Below are 24,310 nucleotides of genomic sequence, written 5' to 3'. Positions count from 1 at the left end.
CAGACCACACAGTTGAGAACCCCTAGTACATGTAGTATTCTTTAGAAGTAAGAATAAATTGCGTCATATTTCATATAGCGCCTTTCATAGACATTCAAAGCACTTTACTTTGCGTTAATATATAAATAACTTACTAACTGGTACCACTGTCTGTATTTTTCTTTTTTTAATGAAAGTATGAAGGACGTGACCTCTAACCAATAACCTATCGGTACTAAAATTGTGAGCCAATCACAGTGCTCGTTTGGAGTTGTGGGCGTTGTCTTGTCGGCACAGCTGGTGCAGCTGGCTCAGTTGGTTGATGGAGGAAACAACAACGGTCACTTCGTCATGAGGGTCCGTCTAACACTGGTCTGGGCCGCCTTTCTCATCCATGAGGTGAGAGTGAGGCCATATCTGTCTTTTCTACGATGGTTGGCGGTGTGTTGTGAAGGATATTAGTGTTTGACAAACACTGTTTTCCCCCCGTCTGTCCGTGTTCCCGGAATATTAGCTTAGGAGCTATGGCTGATAGCTTGCGGACATCACCACGGGCCCTGGGACATCCACATGTCGTCACCGTTCACATTGTGTTGTATTAATAAGGCAGAATTGCATCTGGTTCACAACAATCTTGACACAAACAGTGAATCTTAAGAAGTAAGCTGTTTTCTTTCTAAGAATCATTGTGAATCAGGTAATAGTTGTCGCAGCCCAAAAATGGACAGAGGAATGTGGGATCACTGACTCATAATAAACTGGAAACAAGAGTTTTGGTGGCAGAATATTAATAATATTTAAATCTTTAGCCCAGACTAAAGCTAGATTTTAACATTTTTTGTTTTATTTTAATAAGCCATTTAAAAAAATTATAATAATCTGAGTAAATTTTGTGTATTTGTTAACCTCCATAAATGATAGTGAATTATGATTGATATACACTCACATTTTAAACTTGATTGTATATCAAGTGTAAATAAACTATTAACTAACTGACAGAGATTGTGTTACTCGGGCTGTGTTATAGAACACACATCAAACTTAAGGCCCGCGGGCCAAGTCCGCCCCTTTAGAGCATCCAATTTGGTTCACAGTTATAAGTTATAAACCGTAAATAATGTGTAAATTACCATATAATTCAGTTGTAGATGTGTCAGCTAGATGTTTTCACAATAATACACAAATTGAACTGTGCAATATTAACAAATGATGGATGGCAGACATTTTTAATCTTAAAGTGTAAAATAAAATAAACCTCTACATTTTTCTAAAATCCTGCAATTTTCTTCCAATTATTCCTCAAAATGTCCCCAAATCACACAAAAATTAAAGATCGCGTATGGACTGATATCTGTCATTTATTGCTTTTATATTATCAGTGCTGTGCATATTTTCTAATTTGGCTTCGTATTTGGCCTTTGAACTAAAATGAGTTTGACACCCCTGCTATAGAACATGTTCAACATTTTTTAAAAGTTAAAAAGTCATTACGTACTATTATTTTTGTTTTGTCAGTTATGTTTTCCGTCTCCAAAAGTATTACGTAACTCATCTAGTCAAACATTATTGTCGTCATTGGTTTGGTGGGAAAATAATGTCCCCCGTGTTCACATTGTTTTGTGTTATTATTTCCAGGTGGTGGGAGAGTATGGAATGGCCCATTTCAGTGACACTGTTAAAAGCAAAGGAAAAGATTATTGCATTTTCTTCAACTCCCAATGGGCTCGTCTACCTCAGGACCTCAACAAGGCAGTAAGTCAGTCATGAGAGTGTGGCGCAAAGGCAGTGGTGTACAACGATGATTGATAGAATCTTTCACGACTGAAATTGTCCTTGGTTAAGTCTTACATTAATTTTTCTAAGAGAGACTATTTATTATTACTCAAGAATAAGAATTATTATATACTGAAATTACATATTGTGTGCTGAATCTTGATGTGTAATGTATGGCATAATTTTTGTACCTGAATATTTTTGCAAACAGGTAGTTTTATTTATTCTTTTATCAATTATTAGTTTACTTTCATTTTTGTATTTCTTTGTTGTGTGCATTTCAGTTAATGTTATGTATTATGTATGCCTTTGTTATTGTGTTTTATTTTGGTTATATTTTCTTTTTTCTTTGTGAATGTTATAAATATGCATGGCAGTTGCGAATTACAACAAACCGATGAACTTAGATGTACAAGTTTGTAGATCTTATTTAATCTGTTTGTTGTATTTTGCATATACTGTACAGTCTGTGATGTAGACCCAGGAAGAATAGTTGCTGCTTTTGCAGTATAGCTAATGGGAACCTAAATAAAACAAACAAACTCGAGACTCTGGAAACTGTTTCCTAAACCGACTGTAAGACTCGTGGAATGAAATGCGTTACTGTAATCTGTATTAACAATATTTTAAGTCATGATAACAAATACATGAATTATTTGGCTTGTAGTTATTCTCATTGCTAAAATGACAAATATAGAAATCATTGAATAACCAGTGTTTAATGAAAGGAAATAGAAGTCAAATGAAATCAGTACAAATTTGTGTTGCAAATCCCTTTTTTTTATTAGTCAAGACTCCAGATCTACGACTTGACGTCATCGGTCCTGTGTTCACCCTCTGATGTGCCAGAGGGAGGCTTCCCAAATCGCATCCCCATGGTGATGAGGGGCAACTGCACTTTCTATGAAAAGGTTCGCCTAGCCCAGATCAACGGAGCCAAGGGCCTGCTCATTGTGAGCAAAGACAGACTGGTGAGCTGGAAGTGGTTAATTGTCATTGGACCTCATGTATGAACAGATCAGCACCTCTCGCAAACATGAAATGTTTGGTCTTCACATTTCTACAGACGCCTCCAGCAGGAAACAAGACACAATATGAGGAGATTGACATTCCTGTGGCATTGCTTAGCTACTCAGACATGCTGGACATAAGCAAGGTGAGAAGAGAGCACGACCTCCTATTATTCTTGGGATCAATTTGACCCCATTCAATATTTATGATTAAAAAAATAATAGTTGGCTTATTTTTTGCCTCATATATCAGGACCTTTCCTAATTTGATGGGTGCAATTGATTAAGCTTAAAATTATCTCTTTTTTTTTTATGTGCTGAACGCATATTGTAGCATTGTTGTTCCTCTGGGGTCAATTTGACCCCAAGCTGCTTTAGCTGTGTAAAACTGGTCTGTCTGTGTGTGACCTTATATCTTTACACCTGCAGGTGCAGAGTTGATACTTTTGAGTTTATATGATGCAGAAAAGGTCATATCATCACCACAACCAATAAGGTTCATACTCATACTGTGGTCAGTAAAGTTGAAAAGATTTGGATAAAAACTATTCAGGATGAATTGATTTTGATTTAAAAGTATTGCCTGATGGTGGTGTTACAGAACAGGTCAAGGTTTCATTATCAAGGGGTTATTGACCAGATTGACCCCAAGGGTAAAATGTGTTAATAATAATTGAGGGTTCAAATGAGTGAATGATGGGTTTTCATTGTGTAGTGAGCTCTGTACCTGCAAACAAAGCCTGGTCTAACACTTCATTTCTTTTACAGACGTTTGGCAAAGGAAGGCTGGTTGCCATGTATGCTCCCAACGAACCGGTGTTGGACTACAACATGGTGATTATCTTCCTGATGGCTGTGGGGACAGTGGCCATAGGAGGCTACTGGGCAGGCAGCAGAGACAGTAAGAAGTAAGTGTGTAAGAAAAAATCTATTCAGCAAGAGATCACGATATTTCACCGCGTGACTATCGTATCGAGCTAAGAAATGGTCATGTTTTTTAATGAAAAATCATTTAATTTGGCCTAACATATGCATAGCACGTATCACTTTTTTAGAATTTAAGAACTTATCAGAATCTCTTGTCAAAGCCAAAGTGAACTCTTTTTGAAAAATGTAATTTGACAGTTTGATAAACATACCACTTGTTTTTGATGTTGGTACTTGAATTACAGTTAGTTACCAGTTACTTGTTCTTGCAAGTTTAAAAATTGTAATTGTATTTCATACCATTTTGTACTAGTAAAGGGGAAATTTGTAATCTTTGATAATGTGATGTATATCGTATTGTGTAGTATCAGGATATATTGTATCTTGACATGCAAATCGTGAATTGTATCGTATCATCAAATTCATAGCAATGCACACCTTCAGTAAGAAGTAAGCAACACACTGTGATTCTAAAGTTCTGCTGCTGGTGTATAAATGTGTGAATGGGTTTGGTCCAAAATACATCAGTGAGATGTTAGTATGAACCCATCAGGTCTCTCAGATCTATAGACACAGGTCAGTTAGTGGAGCCCAGAGTTCACAGCACACATGGCGATGCTGCTTTTAGTTGTTATGCTGCAAAGAAGTGGAACAAACTGCATCAGAGCTGAAGTCAGCATCTAATGTGAACATTTTAAAATCAAAGTTAAAGACACTGTTTTTCTCTGCTGCGTATGATTGAGAGGGAGATTTTTGGTCATGATCTTGATTTAATGTTTTTAGTGTTGATTTTAAATGTTTTTATTGATTTTTAAGCCGTTGAATGTTTTCTGTTGCACTTTTTGATCATGTAAAGCACATTGAGTTGCCTTGTGTATGAAATGCACTATACAAATACATTTGCCTTGCCTTTGTCGCTACAACACTAAGTGTGGTTTCCCCTCCTGCAGACGCTACATGAAGCACAAGCGTGACGATGGCGCTGAAAAGCAGGACGAGGAGACGGTGGATGTCACTCCCATCATGATCTGCGTGTTTGTCTTCATGTGCTGTAACATGCTGGTGCTTCTCTACTTCTTCTACGACTACCTTGGTACGACTTTGTCTTGCATCAGTCACGAGACAAGTTTGTTTAAATTTTCAACACAAGTTTCTCATCAGTGTCATAACTGTAGTGGACCATTGATGTCCCATAATGATGTGTGCTCATGTCCTGCATCACACTGTAGTTTTCTCTCTGCAGTCCTCTGGGTCATCGCCATCTTCTGCGTGGCGTCTTCTGTGGGACTCTACAGCTGTCTGTGGCCTTTCATCAGGAGGATTCCTTTCTGCAAGTGCAGGTCAGAACCTTCACATCCAACATGGCAGATAACGGGAATCGTCCAATCGTCTTTCTCTCTCTGTCTACTAGTCAAACGATGATTAGAGTTTGCACAGTGTCTTTGCTTCCTGTAACATGCTGAAGCTCATGTTTCTGGTAGTGAACTGTTTTTTTTGTTTCCTGAACATCATGGGAATCGGGTATGATAAAGCTTGGGCTTCCTGGACAGAAAGTGCTAACATTATGTGTTTCTACTTGTATGTCAACAGGATCCCTGAAAACAACTTGCCATATCTGCACAAAAGGCCACAGGTTCGCATGCTACTGCTGTCAGCGCTCTGCATTAGCGTCAGCATCGTCTGGATGGTGTTTCGCAATGAGGATCAGTAAGTGTCCCATGCATCATCTTCACCTTTCTGCAGAACATTGGTTTTCAGGCACCAATAGAAAAACTCGATAAGACTGCTTAGGCAGTGTTTTGTGGTAATGTGTAACAATCAATTGCAAATCAGCTCAAACAGCCTTGATTGTTGGAAGAGTTTGTTTCACCTTGATGACCGAGTGAACACGTCTCATTTGAAAATGGTGAAAGTGTGTTTAAATCTGCAGCCGTTGTTGGTGTGGTGTTTTCCTGTAGTATCTTGTTCGTAAGCATGAAAACCAAAGCTCAAACCAAGATATTTGTTTGTTTGGCATTTTATTTCAAACAAAAACTTCAAAAAATAAAGGAAAATGAGGAATAAAGATCGAAAAGGAGCAGGAGGAAGTTTACACTTGTATCACCCTATGATTCATTTCAGTATTACTGTTACTTAATATTAGGGGTGTGCATTGCCATATATCTGATGACATGATGTCACAAAACAATATATCCCGATACTAAACAATACAACATATATCACAATATCAGTGATTACAAATTTCCCCTTTACAAGTACAAAATGGTATGAAATACAATTAATATCATTTTTTTCTAAGCTTGCGAGAACAAGTAAATGGTAACTAACTGTAATTCAAGTATCAATATCAAGTGGTATAATCATCAAACTGTCAAATTACATTTTTTCAAAAAGATTTAACTTTTGCTACTATAACATATTCTGATTCTTTTAAGGTCTTAAATTCTTTAAAAAAAAAAGGAACCACATACATCTAACAGTATGTCTTATGAAAATGCATTGAGGAGTGAAGTAGTTTAACAAGATCTGATGTGGTTCACTGACACCCAGTGACCAGGCGTTTACGTGCGATGCATAAAGTAGCGCAATTTCATAGTCTTTTTGTTATTAAAAAAAATGGTAAAATAAAGGGATTTTTACATTTCTTAGATCAATACAATTATAGCGCTATGAAATATTACTGAATCAATTTCTTCCTGTACATGATGAATGGATTTAATATACAACATGCATTGATATATAATCGATCAACTGCACTGATAAACAGTTTATAATTATACAGTATACATCATCAACTTCATTGCAATAAATAAAATGCCAATTACTAATACATAATTGTTAATAAATGTATATTATCTCTCTATATATATATCTATATAATGACAATTCACTTTATTTACACATACATAATAATAACCGATGGATTTAATATAAATTTACAATAGTATAACATATATAGTGATAATTAATCGCCCTCATTATATGTTATTTCACGTACTAATTAGTTATTAACTAATAATAGTGATGGAGGTATATGTTACAGCTTTACATATATTTCTATTATAACAGTTTTGAATGTGTTTGATTGTTGTGTGATGATGATGATGTGCTGCAGGTGGGCCTGGGTGCTACAGGACACCCTTGGGATCGCCTTCTGTCTCTACATGCTGAAAACTGTGCGGCTGCCAACATTTAAGGTGGGTTTTCTTATTGAGAAGAGACACTATTAAACTGTTGATGAAATGTTTTTAGTTAATAATGTGATGTTCTCTCTCTCCTACAGGCCTGCACGTTACTACTGTCAGTCCTGTTTGTCTACGACGTGTTTTTTGTATTTATCACACCCTTCTTCACAAAGGTTGGTCAGGAGCATTTTTCCAACAATGCTGCTTAGTGGTCGGCTCACTGCGCCACATGCTAACGTTAGCTACTGATGCTGTGTTCATAGAGTGGGGAGAGTATAATGGTGGAGGTGGCAGCAGGTCCCTCAGACTCATCCACTCATGAGAAGGTGAATCCTGAGCTTTTAATAAAAGTCACACCATCATCGATGTGCTTTTCTCCAAGTCCAACGTAGCGAGCATTAACTCTAAGATGAATCATCAGAGACGTCAGAAGTTACTGAAATGTAATGATTCTTGTTCTTTTATGGCTCCTCCAGCTTCCCATGGTGCTCAAAGTGCCCAGATTAAACTCCTCCCCTCTGGCTCTCTGTGATCGTCCCTTCTCCCTCCTCGGCTTTGGTGACATCTTAGTACCAGGTGTGTCATCGTCACTCCTAATACACATTTACTGTATCTTCTTATCATAATATGTTAAAGTTTTATTTATTCAGACAACTTTTTTCAGGAAATTTACTCAGAAATGTACTTTGATCTCCTGATTTGTTTTGACTGCCAACTGTCAGTCAATTATTATAATTTTCTTACTGTAGATCAGAGTGTAGGCAGTCTTCCTCTTTAACCAGATAACACTTTATTCATAATGCTCAATTATGACCAGGGTTAGGGTCAACTATAATTGTAACAGCGTAATTGATAATTAATTGCAATTATGACATATTTATAATTGTAATTGTAATTGGAAAAAATCTGTTGCTTTTGTAATCATAATTGAGTTCAGATAATTGACTTGGTATTTGTAATTGGCATGGAAATTCTATAAAAACAGGAATTTACAATTTAATAAAACACAACATTTCCCAATACCTGTCAGTTCTCTTGAGAATAATTTTACCATTTAAAAAAACAAATTTAAATTTAGGGGTAAACTTACAGAAAAGAGGCTCAGATACCCACACCAAAAATATTAATACCAATATTTTTAATTAATTAGGAAGCCTAATAAGGTAACCAAGAGATGAATAACAAATTAGATAATAGATAATATTTTTTTGTGTATTTTACAACTGATTTAAGACATGGGTCAAAACAAACTAGTTATCATAAGAGACATTAACACAAGAGGATGGTTACGTGTTATGCGGTTATTTATTAAAGACTTAGTAATTGTGATTCATTTTAATAGAACTTTAGTAATTAAGGATGCAATTTGTAATTTACCTTCAGGGGGATAATGATTATTTTAATTTTATTTGGAAAAAATGCTGATCACTGTAATCATAATTGAGGAGTTAATTGTAATTGAAAAATTTAATTGACCCCAACCCAGGTTATGACAGAACATTGAACCCATCGGGCACAATTACAGCTTTTTCCTTCTTGGTATAAATGTGAAATTAAAAGAAATATGTATATAAATGTAGTTTAGTACAGATACAGAGAATCCTGCTGAAAGTTTGTTCCTGTGACAGACGAGTTGATCCTCCTCTGTGACTTTCTTTCACATATCCTTTCATAATTTACAAAATGTAGTTTAGTGAACTGATAGATAGATAGATAGATATAGACCTTACGCCAGTTTTTTTTTTCAACTTTGGGGTCGAGACCCCATGTGGGGCAGCCTGGAATTAAGAGGGGGTTGCCTGAAATGTCTATTAATAAAATAAAACTTTTGTAAAAGACTGCTTAAAATTATAATTTTACATTTTTTTCAAATTAGCACATCACACAGACAATAAACATCAAATAACTGTATTCTACACTTAAACTTTTTGAAATAGTAGTAAGTAAGTAAAGTAGTTTAAAAATGGGTGGAGCATCTTGTTACTTGAAGCTTTGTGCTCTAATCCTGGCTGTTCTGTATTTGTAACGTACTTAATAAACGTGATCAAACACTAATTCTAGAAAATAAAAGAACAATAAAAATGTCTCTTTGGTCTCTGGACATTTGTGATATCAAAATGGAAGGTTGGGATCCTCTGCCTTATGCCATGGATAATTCCATTACATTTTGGAGGGGATTCGAATCAATATACTGGTTCTGGATCAGTTTAAAAAATCAAAAAATCCCAATCTCATCATCATCATTATTGAAATTGTAATAATCGATCTTTATTGAATTTGAGTCAGTTATGTCGGGTTGATTCCTCAATTATCCTACAGTTACATCAGATCTGGAATGCGCATTTCTTCTTGATTTTTCAAAAAAAAAAAACTAGGATTTCCATCCATTTGGACCTACTATATTGTTATTAATAGGATATAAATTTATTCTGAGCCTATAAAGTGTGAATGGTGATCATAGTACCATGATCAGGATCATTGATCCAGATAAATGTGAATATCTGGCAAAGTAGATGTTTGGTGCTTGGTGGAGGTTTGTGCCTCTGAGAGCTGGTGTTTAATTTTAAATGAAGTTCAGACAGACCAATACTCGTCATATTATTAATTAATAATGGATATCACTCTTTCTCCTCCGTTAGGCCTGCTGGTGGTGTACTGTCACAGGTTTGACATTTTAACCCAATCCTCCAGGATCTACTTTGTGGCCTGTACTATTGGTACGTGCATGTAAAATTACACATTGTAATGTAAACGATTGATTTGTACCTGGGGTGCACATGATAACACACAAGGAAACCAGTCAGATCTCTTTTACAGTAAAGACGTGTGTGTGTGTGTGTGTGTGTGTGTGTGTGTGTGTGTGTGTGTGTGTGTGTGTGTGTGTGTGTGTGTGTGTGTGTGTGTGTGTGTGTGTGTGTGTGTGTGTGTGTGTGTGTGTGTGTGTGTGTGTGTGTGTGTGTTTAGCTTACGGCATCGGCCTGCTGATCACCTTCGTGGCTCTGGCTGTGATGCAGATGGGTCAGCCAGCGTTGCTCTACCTGGTGCCTTGCACTCTGCTCACCAGCCTGGTTATAGCGCTGCTGCGCAGGGAGTTGCCCCAGTTCTGGACCGGAAGTGGATTTGTGGTGAATACCAGTTTGATATGACTGCACGGGTCGGAAAGGACAAAGACTTTGTTTTTTACAAAAAGAGAAAAACAAAGAACTCCCATAAAGAAAGTAAAAGCGATAAAACATGCAGAGTAATATAGAATTTAAAGTTGAGTAACGTTTTTTTTTACTGTTTTACTGTCCCTCTGTCATTCCTGCTGTTTTATTGTGTGTGAGGGCTCAGCTTGTCTTTGACTGGGAACTGGGATTAGCATTATTACTGGAAGCGCTGATTGGAGATGTGGGTTCGATTCAGAGGTTCTCAACTGGTCGACGGCATTTGAAATGACAAAAACAAAAGATGATCCTGTGCTTTTGTGTTGAACATTTAGTATGTAGTAGAATACAGACTCATAAGGCAGTGGTTCTCAACCATTTCAGCCAGTGACCCCCAAAATGAAGGTTCCAGAGATCGGGGACCCCCACTGTAGCTGAGGGTGGTTGAACACAGACATGAACATTGAAGAGCAGTCATGTGGAGACAGGGCCATCTATAAGGGGGATAAAGGGGAGAGATTTTTGGGGCCCATCCATAAAGTCAGCAAAATGATGGTCCAGTGTTCTATGAATCTGTGATAACCACATTTATTTATTGATCTGAATAATATCCACTGTTATCCAGAAAGTTTCTTATTATTCGGGCCATAGTATATAGTCATTTTAAAGATGTAAATCCTTGTTTTAGTCAGAAATAAAATGGGTTAAAAGTGACCAAAAATGGTGGAAAAGGTGATGAAATGGGATTTTAAAAAACGCAGAAACAGGTTAAAAGTTGAACATTCCAGGGGCATTGGGGTAATGCACTTTAAAAAGTAGGAGCAATTAGTTTAAACTGGCAAATAATGGGCATGACAAATCGTGAATGTGGTTAAATTGACAAAAAATAAGCATGAATTATGGTGAAAAGAAGTTAAAAGTGACAATAATGGTCAACATATGTGACATTAGGTGGGCAAAGTGGTGGAAAGAATGTCTTGAGAATGGAAAAAAAAAATGCAGAAAAGGCATTGACATTTGATGGCAGAAATGGGAGTAAAGTAGCAAAAATGCATTAAAGCTATGGTAGACAATTTTCTCAAGATATACTTTTTAAGTTTTTGGTTGAAATTGTCTTTATGTCCTGACAGAAATTAAGATATTATGTGCTCTGAAAAAGGAAAGGAGAAAATCCATCAACTCTACCAGCTGTAAACCTGTAATAACTTCAACCAATGGAAAAAAACCTTTTTTTAACCAATCCCGTCTCCCTGCTCGTTCTCGACCTCTCACATGCACGAGCTCACACTGAAAGTGCGTCACTGCTGACAAACAGAGTTTTTTGTCATGGTTTTTAATATATATAATGGTAAAGTTTATTGTTTACTTACTGCTGAATGAGACATGAGACAACGACGTTCCTACACAATACAATCGATGAGCTGAGCTCCTCTTCTGCAGCAGCTGTGCGCACATGTACATGTGAGTGAGATGGAGCACAGAGGGGAGGGGCGAGGGGGGTAAAGGCAGAGTTGTCAGGGAAGCTACATTCAAAATCATGCTAGCTTTTGAAAATCGCCTACCTTACTTTAAAAGGGAATAAGAATGTGGCAAGAAGAAGTGATGAAAATAGGTTAATATATGGCAAGTGTAACTGCAGAAAAATGATAAAGAAAAATAAAATAAAAATGGAGTCATATTTTTAGAAAAATATATATTTTTGGTTTCTTGATGGCATCTGGAAACCCCCCTCCCAGTATCTCGCAACCCCAAGGTTGAGAACCCCTGTCATAGGGAGCAGCACATTTTGAGTTATCAGATAGATTTTTTGTTTTGAATCCCTGATTAAATTCACTTTTTTCTTTGTTCTATGTCCTTTGATCTGTTTATTTTGTTTCTAAGGAATAATTGTCAGTCCCTGATCAGTTGAGAACTACTGGCTCATATTATTGGTGATTACCATTAACTTTGGAGATCTTTGGATAAGGACAGTTTTTTCACGCTGGATTTCTTTCCTTCAATGCTTAACGGGGAGTATATTTCTCATTTCATGTAGGATTATCTCTGAAGTGACCAAATAACTCCTGTGATTGGGCTCAACTGCTTTAAAAAAAAAACAAAAAAAACAGGGATGACTGCATTGTTTTGATTTTGAGCTTCTTGGTGTCCTGTTTTTTGTAAGATTTTAAATTTTCAGCTGAAAGGATCTTTTCATCTCACTCGGACTTCCACTCTGTTCCCCCCCGCAGCCTCCCATAATGCTGGCCCCCATCAACTGCACTCAAACGGCAGCCCCGCCATCAGACGACACACAACCTGAGCCACAGGCTACAAAATCAGCCAATCAGAGCGAAGAAGACTCAGCAGAACACCCGCTTCAGGGAGAAGCTGCAGAGAAAGATGACAAAGAGGAGAAGAAATGTGACTGACATGACTCCTGAACACCATCGCCCTCGTGACCTCCTGTTTTTGTATTCTTTCTGTGTCTTAAATCAGTGGCATTTCAAAAAGGGACATTTAGGGGCAGGATTGTTTCTCAACAGATGCCTCAGCAAAGCTTGAGAGACGGAAACGCCATTCGTTCGTTTTACTAATATTAAAAAGGGAAGAAAAGCCCTAAATCTCCAACAAACGCAAGAAATTGTTACCTTTTACTTTCTAATGGCTTTACAGACGAGCAGCAGTTTAATGATGGGAACCTAAGTTTGGGTTTTAAACCTCTAATGCAGAGTAAATACTGCAGATATGTAAAACTAAAAGTTACAGGTTTTACTTTATGAAGTTTCACTAAATGTGAATGTCTTGTGATAGAAATGTCAAGGTTTAAAATTCACACTTTTTTTTGCCAGATGTTAAACTGAAATAGTTTGAACACAATCACATTTTAATGCGGTATTTGTATTTTACAGATATTTAAACAAATTGATTGGTCATTGGTGAATAAAGCTGTTTGGTAATACCAACGCTCACTTGGAGATATTTGTGATGAAGGCCGACCTTTTAATTTAAAAGCTTATATTTTGAAGCAAACCCACCTTATTTTTGCTCCCAGAATAAACTATTCTGAATTAACTACATTTTCAGAATTTAGAGACTAACTCTGGGCTGTTGACAATGTCATGTTAGCCAAAGCACTCGTTTCATTTGGGGATTTTTTGTTGTACTTTTAAGTCCTTTTTGGTGCGTGATTTTATGTTAAATTTACCTTTTGCATAACACAGTTTATAATCAAGCGTGTGCAGACGTTGTGTAATTTCCAGTGGGTAAAACAGCAAACTCGCAGTTCTGTTTAAAAAAAAAAAAAGTGGTTTGGGGCCCTTTTGTGCCCAGAGGTATGGTGGGATGTGTCGCACGTGTTATGAAATGTACTGTTAAACTGCAGGAGGAGGAGGCAGCGAGCGGTAGTTACCAATGAGTTTGTATGAAACATTTGCACATTAGTTTAACTTCATGACCGCTGTTGAGTAAGTGTATTTTTATGTTTTTCTGTAAAACACGAGGATTTATGAACAAAACGCAAATCGATATGTCAAGTGTACATGCTTATATTATTTTTTTTCTAGTTTCTAGTTGGAGGGCATATTATGACGTTTTGTACGAACGTAAAGATTCATCTGACATCAGTCATGATGCTTATATCGTGTGGGCTTTGAGGTTAATATGAGGTAACTATTTCAGCTGTATAGTTTGCTGTCAAAATTTTTTTTAAGGAGGAATAAAGATGACAAATGTTGTACTTGCTGTGTTTGTCTTTTTAAGTACAACTTCCAGCCATCCATTTTCTGACCCGCTTGTTCCTTTTTTCTGGGTTACAGGGTCTGCTGGTCCCTATCTCCAGCTCTCAATGGGTGTTATAACTGAGTCAAATATACAACGTCAGCTTTTTGATGCATGTTTATATTTTATTTAACAGTAGACCCTGATGCCTTTTATTTTTGGTCAATAATGTGCTTGTAAAGATAATAAATTATATTTTTGTGGAGCTCTACTTCTTTAATTGTCAGACACATTTAACCACAATAGTGTTACAATAAAGAAAAAGGATGTGCCATTTAACTTATTTTTCCCTCTCATCTCAACGTATTTGTATATTCTTCAGGTACTTTAGGTTTAATAAAGTGTTTTTTCATTTTTGTTTTTTCTGTTGTTGGCTTACCTTATATTATTACAGCATGTGGTTCATATCACCTGGAGCACTTTGAGATTTGGTGTCAAATGTAAAGTGCATTACAAATAAAATGTATTATTATTATTATTGTAACATCCATTGTTAGGGTTGGGTTGGTGTTTTACTGCCATCCTGTACTTTCTGCAGGCTCGATCTTGTTAATCGTGCTTCACTCAACATGAGGTCATTCCATCTGTCTCTCCTTCTGCCGGTGTTTACCTGCATCAAAACATAATAAATACCGGAACATCATCTTTCCTAACCTTCACAATAAACGTCAAAAGTTCTGCTCATTTGTCAACACGCAATGGCTTGAGGACATATTAACATAACTTGTCATTGCTTGCGACGCTTTGTTTTGAAAAGTCAATTTTAATTGCATCTTCTTCAGATCACGGGGTGAATAAATCAATGACAGGTGTGTTCAGGCTTAATAAGATAAGATATGAAAAAACTAGGTTGTGCTGTGCTTTGGTGTATACTGTAGTAGGTTTATTCAATGTTCTTCGGATGAACCAGTTTGTTTCTTAGGTTTGATTTAACCCTCATGATCCGCTACGACTAACTGAACGTTGTCAGACTTTTATTTTGACACATAGCAGCGGAACCTCCGTATGAATCGTTAGCATGATGCTAGTTGAACCGAGTTGGACGATAGGAATGCTGCACTCGTCAGCAGTCGAACCGTAAGTACTTACTATTTTTCGTCTTTCGACTTGATTTAATACTGTGTTTTTCTCTGTATTTCATCTCTACATGTAGCTCTTTCTTCTATATCTAAACGACACTTGTCATTAACTGTAAGTTTCACCGTTGGATTTTTTTGACCTGCTAAGCTAGCAGTGTTTCGTAGCTTCAGTTTTTTTAATCACTTTTGTCGTTGCTTTGAGATTTAGTTTGTTTAAATTAAAACATGATATGAATACAGATATTTTAGCATTAGTGGGTCGGGGGGTGTTTTATTACTTTGTCAAACGGGGATAATAATCCATTCATGCTGGTTATAGTGTTTCGAATGAACTGGTTTGTAAGCAAATTAATACCTGTGTAATTCGTTTCAGCTGGACAGTTTAAAGCAGTGTTTTTAGTTTGTTCCGGTATGTACACGTAATACTCGTCAATTTTCTTGTACAGGTAGTTTGGATTAAAAACAAGCGCATTTTAATATGTTTAACAACTGAAGTCACCATTTACAAAGATTACCAGTAGAACCAAAACATCAGTAGTGTAAAGGACAATTGTACTAGCTACGTCATCAGCATTTTAATACATTCTCTAGTTTAGTGGATATGGTTTTATGTTGTTATTAGTTGTTTTCCCCTAAAAAGCAGTGCGATAATAAGTATTGACCAAGTAAACTGAGAATCACACATGGATGAGCCATAGCTCACGGTGTGTATGGTTAGGAGATGATGTCAGTCAGACTGGTATGCAGAAGTCTGACATCAGCGAGAAAGTGTCTGAAAACCAAACGCACTCAGGCCAAATAAGGAAAGCAGATCAAGTTGAGGAGTTAGTTTTAAAAGTGCAAGAAAGTGGGGGGGAAATGTCACACAAGATAATAACATGGGACTGATTTTCATTTCTGTGTTATCTCAGCCATGTTTACTCTGTTATTCAACCGTTCTGTCTGCTTTACAGCTGAAACCAAAAGGACCACACACACACAGTGTCAGAGTGAACACACACCATGGCCGGCTTCAGGCAGGAGGATGTGGAGCTGTATTACGAGATGGGAGAGGAACTGGGCAGGTATGTTATAGCAGGAATTCTTTCCTGTTTTTCCAGCCCCTACTAAGTGGTTTCCAACATTTATGACTCTAAAACTTTTTGTCACCTCTCATTTGTGTTGTTGTGGGTTGTTAAAGGTTTCATATTATACAATTTTTCACCCATCTCCATTTGTTCTAAGAACCCCAAAAACATAGTATTTGAGGTTTATTTTCCCAAACTCGCCTGTTTTCCAGAGTTTTAGCTTCTGAAAAGTCACTTTCTGAGTAACTCTACACTAACAGGCTGATTTGTGGCCTTCTTATGCATATTCATGAGTGGGCGTGTCTATAGACGGGACACTGACTTCCTCCTCCCCGCCAAAAAAGTTCATATGTTACATAATTCTATAGGCATACAAAATAGATATCGGTTAGGGTTAGAGTAAGTCTGAACGCGATTGGTTTATTGAACGTTGAGCGCCGTCTGCAGTCAGGGGCTTCTCATCAAATTGGAGTGAGGTGTTTGGGCTCGCCCTGCAGTAAGAAAGGAGCAAATCACCCTCTAACTAACGATTGAGGGAATCAATGAAGAAAACACTTTGGGCACGTGTATGAAGCCCAAATAGCACTTTATGATGTTTAAAGCACAGAAAAGTCCATTTAGCTTAACATTTGCCCTTCAATGTGTGTTAACAGAAATCTTTATATCCTGAATATTGAGCACTTGAGGGAAAAAAAAAAAAAATATATATATATATATATTTTTTTTTTATTTTTTTTTTTTATATATATATATATATATATATATATATATATATATATATATATTTTTTTTTTTTTATATATATATATATATATATATATATATTTTTTTTTTTTTTTTTTTTTTTTTTTGGCTATTGTGGCTTCAACATTTTCACATTTAAGTGGTGCCAGAGTTTTTCACTCCTGTAAGCTGTGCAGTGAAACTCTACCCTGTGGCATGAGTTGCATTTTAATGCATGGTGTAAACTGCAGTTGGGCCTGAGCATCCAAATGCATCCAGTAATTCATTCAATTGTATGTTTTGTCTTTATTTATGTCAGCTTTAGTCTGTGATTGTTATGTGGTCTAAAAAAAAAAGCCCAAAACAGAACTAATGCAGTGTTCTGCTTTAGTGTACTTTATTCTGCAGTATTGCAGCAAAAGTATGACATCACAGGTTTTCAATGTGCCTTTGCTCCTGTGCTGCTGTCAGTGTGTATAAAGGGAAAGGGTGTGTGTGTGCATGTGTATGTGTGTGCATGCAAAGAATGGTTTGCAGTGGAAATTACAGTAAATGTTCTCCTGAGTCATGACGTGTAAGCACAAAGGTTGTTTTTTTTTGTCAACATCAGTATTATTTTGTAGTTGTGATCTTTATGTAAGACTGCAGGTTAGGTTTGAGCCAAGTTTTTTTTTTTTTTTTTTTAATTTTTATCATAAAAAAATCCAACTATTTAATGTCTTATTGCCTTGTAGAATCCAGTCTTTTTCTCCTCAGTAGTAGGACCTTTGTTGGGTTTCAATCCATATTGTTTACAAGTAATTTGGTTCCACAAAGTGAAAGGTTGTACATAAAAATAAATACATTTTTAAAGATTGTCAGTTTCTTTAATGAGTGACATTCAGGGAGATTTGTCTGCTAGAAGTAATCAAGAATTGCACACATTGTGCAAATTCTGCAGAGAAAAAACTACTTGTCCCACCATAAAGGACAGTAATATTTTTAAGCTTTTTTTTTTTTGTATCCCTATATTTCTTTTTGTGTGTTATTTTATTTGTAAGCTTATTTTAAACGTGTAATTTTGGGCAATTTTGTGAAATTGTTTGTGAGAAATTGCAGGGTTTTAGAAAAATCTAGAATTGGTTCTTTTTACAATTTGTGACCGTTGTCATATATGATATAGATATGGGAAACTAGCAGCTCCTGCAAATATTTTGGAGTTTCATTGAATTTATGAATTTGGCAGGAAAAAGGTATCTACAACTGAATTATTTAGCAGTTTACACACTGATTATTAATGCTTTCTCTGTCAATTTAACTTTTTTCTGTAGACCCATTTGAATGATCTAAAGCAGGTGTGCCAAACTAATTTTAGTTCAGGGGCCAAATACGGAGCAGTTTGATCTCAAGAGGGCCACAGTTTTTATGCAGGAAAAGTACATTGTTGTGCCGTAGTTTGTACTTGAAAGTGTACATGAAATACAAAATATGTAACAAACTGACGATATCCAAGTAATAAATGACAGATATCAGTCTTCACTTTAAATTTCCGAGATTTGTGACCAGTTTCTATTTAATTAAAGAAAATGTTTTGTTTTCTAACAATTTGAGGGAAATTACAAGATTTTGCAAGAATTTAGATACATTTTTCAACATTTTAACATTAAAAATGACTGCCAGCCCCTGCAAATATTGTTGAATTCCATATACACAATGATTCATGTTTTCTTTTTCATTTTTACTTTCTCCTACGAGCTGAATTGGATGCTCCAAAGGGCCAGATTTGGCCCCCGGGCCTTATGTTTGACACGTGATATAAAGTTGATTTTGAATTAACACTATCAGGTGAACCAGCAGCTAATAATCCCGGTGCTGTAAAGCTTGCAATTAGGAAACGGTGTAAAAAAACAAAACAAAGAAACAAGAAATACCAACGTGTCATCTACATTCACCTCCTCTCACAGTGGCCAGTTTGCCATCGTCCGCAAGTGTAAGGAGAAGAGCACGAGCATCGAATACGCTGCCAAGTTCATCAAAAAGCGACGGCTGTCCTCCAGCCGACGGGGCGTTAGCCGCGAGGAGATCGAACGCGAGGTGAACATTCTACGGGAAATCCAGCACAGCAACATCATCACCCTGCACGACGTCTTTGAAAACAAGACCGATGTGATCCTCATCCTGGAGTTGGTGTCAGGAGGAGAGCTGTTTGACTTCCTGGCTGAGAAGGAGTCCCTGACTGAAGAAGAAGCCACACAGTTTCTGAAGCAGATCCTGGATGGTGTTTACTACCTCCACTCCAAACGCATCGCACACTTCGACCTCAAGGTCAGCGTCACATTGATTTTTATAAAAGTCATGTGTCATTGATAATACTACATACAGGTTTTTCTATACATTTAATTGATGTCGAACTAGCTTAGATTATTGATAAATTTAAATTCCATATATCATAGAAGGATGTTATCTATTCTCCTGTAGAAAAATAAAGCATCATTTTATCACAGTTAAGCAGGTTGGGGTCAATTGCATTTTTCAAATACTGTCGTGATCTCCATCTTTCAGCCAGAGAACATCATGCTGCTGGACAAAAACGTCCCTAACCCCAGGATCAAGCTGATAGACTTTGGGATCGCTCATCAGATTAAAGCAGGGAACGAGTTCAAAAACATCTTTGGAACACCAGAGTTTGTTGGTGAGTGCGCCTGCCTAAACAATGTGTGCCATAGTTTACAGATGTGCGCCTGCCTAAACAATGTGTGCCGTAGTTTACAGATGTGCGCCTGCCTAAACAATGTGTGTCGTAGTTTACAGATGTGCGCCTGCCTAAACAATGTGTGTCGTAGTTTACAGATGTGCGCCTGCCTAAACAATGTGTGCCATAGTTTACAGATGTGCGCCTGCCTAAACAATGTGTGCCGTAGTTTACAGATGTTTCCAAGCCCACCCACTTCATCCTTTAAGTGAATGATTGTGCAAACTAAACAACATCTGCCTTTAATTAAGACAATCTTTCACTTGGATTTTACAGCGCCAGAAATCGTCAACTATGAGCCACTCGGACTAGAGGCGGACATGTGGTAAGATATTACATACCCAGGTGTTTTTCATTCACCAACTCGTCAGACTGTAGATATTCAACTATAGTTTGTCTCTGCAGGAGCATCGGAGTGATCACATACATTCTGTAAGTCAGTGTTTTATGTCACGTTCTCATGTCACACCTGATCCATTGCAGTATAATAATGACACGTCTATCTCAGATTGAGCGGAGCGTCACCGTTTCTGGGAGAAACCAAGCAGGAGACGCTGACCAACATCTCTGGGGTCAACTATGACTTCGATGAGGAGTATTTCAGCAACACCAGCGAGCTGGCCAAGGACTTCATCCGCCGCCTGCTGGTAAAGGATCCAAAGTAAGAGTCACTCTTCATCACTCAGAATGGTGTAGCTCAGTGGTGCCCAAGACCCACCAAAGGACAAGTACAAATCTGAAAGCACACCTATTGTGCAAATTAGCCTTTATAACACGTGTTATCACTCATCATGTACAGTATCACGGGTGACGGTGCTTTGTAACCAAACAGAAAACTTGGGTCTACTTTTATAACCTGAAACCTTTTTCATTATGTTTATATCAATTATAGAGATTACTTCATTTTAATTTAGCAATTTCTCAACAGAACTAGTTTTATATTGTATTATTTTCATACATAAATTAAATATTTTCACTCTAAATTTTATTCAAGAGAAATTTGCTACATTTTAAATACTAACTCATTTTAGCCCTGAAATACATAAACAAGGTTTTATAGGTTCATAAGGTGACTTTCTCATTAGTGTGATTGCGTTCACCTGTTGGGATGCGCTGCGGAGAATCATGCACATAGACGGAGCAGGATGAGCACGCGCCGGCATGCGCTTGGAGCGGCACATGCGCTTAGCACCACCCAGCTGATTTATGCTTGACGAAATGGGACGTCGCGAGGTGCGCACGCCAAAACTGATGTGGTACATATCCCTTTTGGAAACCAACTTCCAAATCAAAACTAGCTACTGTAAAAAAAATAACAGACTAATTAATAGTTTTAGAGAATTTAGTCAACATTTTTGATCTATTTGTCTGTTTATAGTTTTTATTTAGGAAAGCCCTAGTTTTAAAATGTGCTCTAAATATATGACACTTAGGAGTTGGATTTTTTTTTAAATTATTCAATAATTTTTTCGGTTTGATTATTTTTGGGGTTTATTTATGTGTGCAGGAAGCGGATGACTATCGACGACAGTCTCCAGCACCCCTGGATCAAGGTGAGATCTTTAAGTCAGCCATAAGATTGTTACCTCAGAAAGTAAATGTTTGTTTAGTTTAATCATCATAGCGTCTGTCAGTGGGTGGAAAAGAAAACACTTTACCTTAAAAATGCCATGTTAAAAACATAAGAAATAATACAGTCATTGTAAATATGTGTAACAGCAACTCTAAACCTGCAGGTTTGATGGGGTACGGGTAGTTAGCAGCAGGGTTGGGGTCAATTACATATTACAATTAGCTCAATTATGATTACGATGACGGACATTTTTTTCAAATTACAATTAAAATAAAATGTACAAGTTTTCCCCTGAAAGCAGTTACAATTACTAAAGTTTAATCACAATTACCAAGCAGAAATAAATAACCCCCATAAAACTTAACCTTCCTTGTGTTGGCGTTCTGTTAGTATCTCTGATGGTAACGGGTCAGTTTTGACCCAGTTTCAGCTGTAAATACACTTAAAAATATTATCTATCATCAAATTTCTTTTTTCATCTATTGGTTGCCTTGTTTATCAACTAAAATATAGGTTTTAATATATTTGGTGTCTGAGCCTTTTTTCTGTCAGTGCTGTATACCCCTCGAATTCAATTTTTTTGAAAATTGTAACATTATCGTCGAGAACTGAAAGTGGAAAACTTTACATGACACACATTTTTTTAATTATTAATAATAATAATGCATCAAATTATCTACATATGTGTAGGCCATAGAACTGTAATATGGTTCCCCAGTTCTGCGTTTAATTAAATTCTAATTGACATTTTTTAGAGAATTTTCATGCTAATTACAAAGTCAATTATTTCAATTACGATAAAATAAATACAGTAAAATTTTAATTACGTCATCATTTTAATTATCAATTACGCAATTACAAATATACTGGACCCCAACCCTGGTTAGCAGTGATGAGTATTTAGTGAAAACAGATCAGGTCATTTGTTGTTTTGTTACATGTGGGAAATGAAGGCCAGGCCAACAAAGAACACTTGAAGTTATTTTTAAGTCTTAAGTTTTTCCTGTTTGAGTCTAAATCCTTTGCTGATCACTTCCTTTGTTTTATTCATTCATTTATTATCAAACTTTGTCCCGTTCCAGGTGATCAAACGGCGGAACGTGCGCCAAGAGGAGAGAGATCACAAGCCTGAGCGTCGGCGCCTGAAGACGACCCGTTTGAAGGAGTACACCATCAAATCCCACTCCAGCATGCCGCCCAACAACACCTACGTCAACTTCGAGCGCTTCTCCCAGGTGCTGGAGGAGATCGCGGTGGCAGAGGAGGGTCTGAGAGACCTGGAGCGCAACCAGCGCTCCTGCAGGGAGGACGTGGCCGCGCTGCTGTCCATCTACGAGGAGAAGGAGGGCTGGTACAAGGAAGAGAACCAGAGCATCTCCGGAGACCTCAGCCACATCCGCCAAGAGCTGCAGCGCACGCAGGCCCAGCGCAAAAAGTGCCAGGAGGAGGCCCGGCTCACCATGCAGGCCGCCAACATCCTCAAACGCAAGTTTGGTCATCTGGAGAACCGCTACGAGGCTCTGGCTGAGCAGGTGGCCTCTGAGGTGCGCTGGGTGGAGGAGCTGGTCAAAAACATGACTGTGGAGAAGGACGAGCCTCGTAGCATGCCTTGAGTCAGACATTAGTATCCACCTGCCATACATCATTTCATCAGCAGAACTGGAGAGGGTCCGTTCTCATTGTATGCTATGCACAACTCTGAGAGAACCAGAACCAGCAGACTGAAGACATTCCTCCACCAAAAGGGTCACTTTTGTTTTTTTTGTTTTTTTCCTTTAATTTATATTCCTGTTAGTTTTATGTGCTATATTTTATATGTCATTTGTAAACCATGATGACTTTTTTCCTACAGATATGTTGACATTTTACTTTTTAACTGTGTTTTAACCTCAGTGTGCCAACAGCCGTAGACACGAGAGGAAGCTCTCTCACCAATGTTACATACATATTATTATTCATTGATTTAAAAGGCGTCAGCGAGTATTTATAATTGATGCAGCTAAATGCATTTTATGTCATTCTTTATGTTTGCAGACGGTTTGACTGTCAAAAATGCAATAAACATTAACCTTACACATGGAGGGGAGAAATATTTCCAGGAATGTTTTTATTCTCTGTTGGTCATTTCTGTTGGTGTCTTTCTTATTCATTTTCTGAAAAAGAAAGCAGCTAAAAATTCTTATTTCAGGGGACGTTAAGACAAAGAAAGGATTGTATTGAGAGCAATGAGCTGTGTAAATAACTGAATGCGATGACAACCGTATATTCCACCTTCATGAAAAATTAACGTGAAATCTGCAGATAATAATCAAATTAATGAAAAATCCTGTTACCCAAATCTGCAGACTAGTATTTACTAGGTTTGAGGAATGTATAAACTTCCATTCGCGGTGCCTGTAAACTGATCATCAGCACTCACCTGTTTCTCGTGTTATATAAGAGACGGCTCAATGTCTTACATAGAATTTGCACAGTAGGCTTGTAAAAACCAAAAAGTTGTGCATGGAAACCTGCAAAACACTTTAATCATTGGACCATTCTCAGACACACATTCCCACTGAATAACAAAGCTTGTTGTTGTTCACTCTGTAGATTAATATTAATAATCTAGAGAGGAATAAAACTCATTTGCACTTCAATGACAAAGATGTTTTAACCGTCTGTTGATGTGACACGGAGCTGTAAATTAAAATGTCCTTGTTTATTTCAAATAAACAAAGCAATCTCTGAGACATTTCTTTTGTTTTTTGTTTTGTGGTTTTTTTTTTTTGGTGCTGCCTCTGCTATAAAATAATTAGGTTGGGAAATTAAAATCTCTAACCTGAGTGATCTGGTGGAATTATTCAACGTGCGTGTTAGGTTTTGGAAGACAATGAAACTAAAGAAGACATTTCATTATAAAATGTAAATACTTGTTTGTTTTATTCTTATACTTTCATTATTTAAAAAAAATCACTATGGCAAGTCATAATTATGAGTCTGTAAAGTCATAATATTGAGAAAATTATTTTTAATGTAAATTTGCAATGAAGCATACAAAAATGTGACAGAACACTTTTGAAATAGAGACTTATTCATGTACTTAAACTATTTTTTTACATCCTAGGTTCCAAAAGTGGGGTACGCCAATTGTCATAAGGATTACGTGAAATGTTTTTTAAATGAGTGTGGCAACATTGGAAACTAGAATATGAATAGACCTGTAGTCAGAAGCCTCCATGCATTGCCACAAATTATACATTGGCCTTTCTAAGACGACCCTCCAGTGATGAACATACTTTGACAGACATGAAAACTAAATATAAAACAAGGCTTTGGTGAACGATTAACATTAAAAACGTTAGTGCATCCTCTCAACCTC

General features: G+C 37.0%; 2 protein-coding genes across 4 annotated transcripts; both read left to right on the top strand.

The window, feature by feature from the left end:
* Window positions 1-230: 230 nt before the first annotated feature.
* Window positions 231-13,735, top strand: sppl2 (signal peptide peptidase-like 2). 3 transcript variants are annotated; one of them, XM_028473503.1, is made up of 15 exons: window positions 231-378; window positions 1,615-1,731; window positions 2,541-2,723; window positions 2,819-2,908; window positions 3,531-3,670; window positions 4,640-4,782; window positions 4,933-5,029; window positions 5,280-5,396; window positions 6,805-6,886; window positions 6,973-7,047; window positions 7,138-7,200; window positions 7,351-7,450; window positions 9,514-9,591; window positions 9,839-9,999; window positions 12,249-13,735. In XM_028473503.1, exons 1-15 carry the CDS (start codon window positions 331-333, stop codon window positions 12,426-12,428), a joined length of 1,674 nt encoding a protein of 557 aa, XP_028329304.1. In that variant the 5' UTR covers window positions 231-330; the 3' UTR covers window positions 12,429-13,735. The 3 variants fall into 3 exon arrangements, 2 of the variants coding, with proteins under 2 accessions (XP_028329304.1, XP_028329305.1); XR_003676008.1 differs by having other exon boundaries at window positions 238-378; window positions 9,839-10,132; window positions 12,249-12,387; XM_028473504.1 differs by lacking the exon at window positions 9,839-9,999 and having other exon boundaries at window positions 238-378.
* Window positions 13,736-14,585: 850 nt separating this feature from the next.
* dapk3 (death-associated protein kinase 3) lies at window positions 14,586-23,679 on the top strand. Its single transcript, XM_028473637.1, has 9 exons — window positions 14,586-14,853; window positions 15,809-15,919; window positions 18,589-18,949; window positions 19,187-19,316; window positions 19,653-19,701; window positions 19,782-19,808; window positions 19,885-20,037; window positions 20,884-20,929; window positions 22,032-23,679. The coding sequence occupies exons 2-9, from the start codon at window positions 15,858-15,860 to the stop codon at window positions 22,560-22,562; spliced, it is 1,359 nt and encodes a 452-aa protein (XP_028329438.1). The 5' UTR covers window positions 14,586-14,853; window positions 15,809-15,857; the 3' UTR covers window positions 22,563-23,679.
* The last annotated feature ends 631 nt before the right edge of the window (window positions 23,680-24,310 follow it).

The sequence above is a fragment of the Gouania willdenowi genome, chromosome 17 (assembly GCF_900634775.1).
Source record: "Gouania willdenowi chromosome 17, fGouWil2.1, whole genome shotgun sequence".
NCBI classification, from domain to species: domain Eukaryota; kingdom Metazoa; phylum Chordata; class Actinopteri; order Blenniiformes; family Gobiesocidae; genus Gouania; species Gouania willdenowi.
Note: the sequence above shows the minus strand (reverse complement) of the source record. Positions and strands in the feature narration are given on the sequence as shown.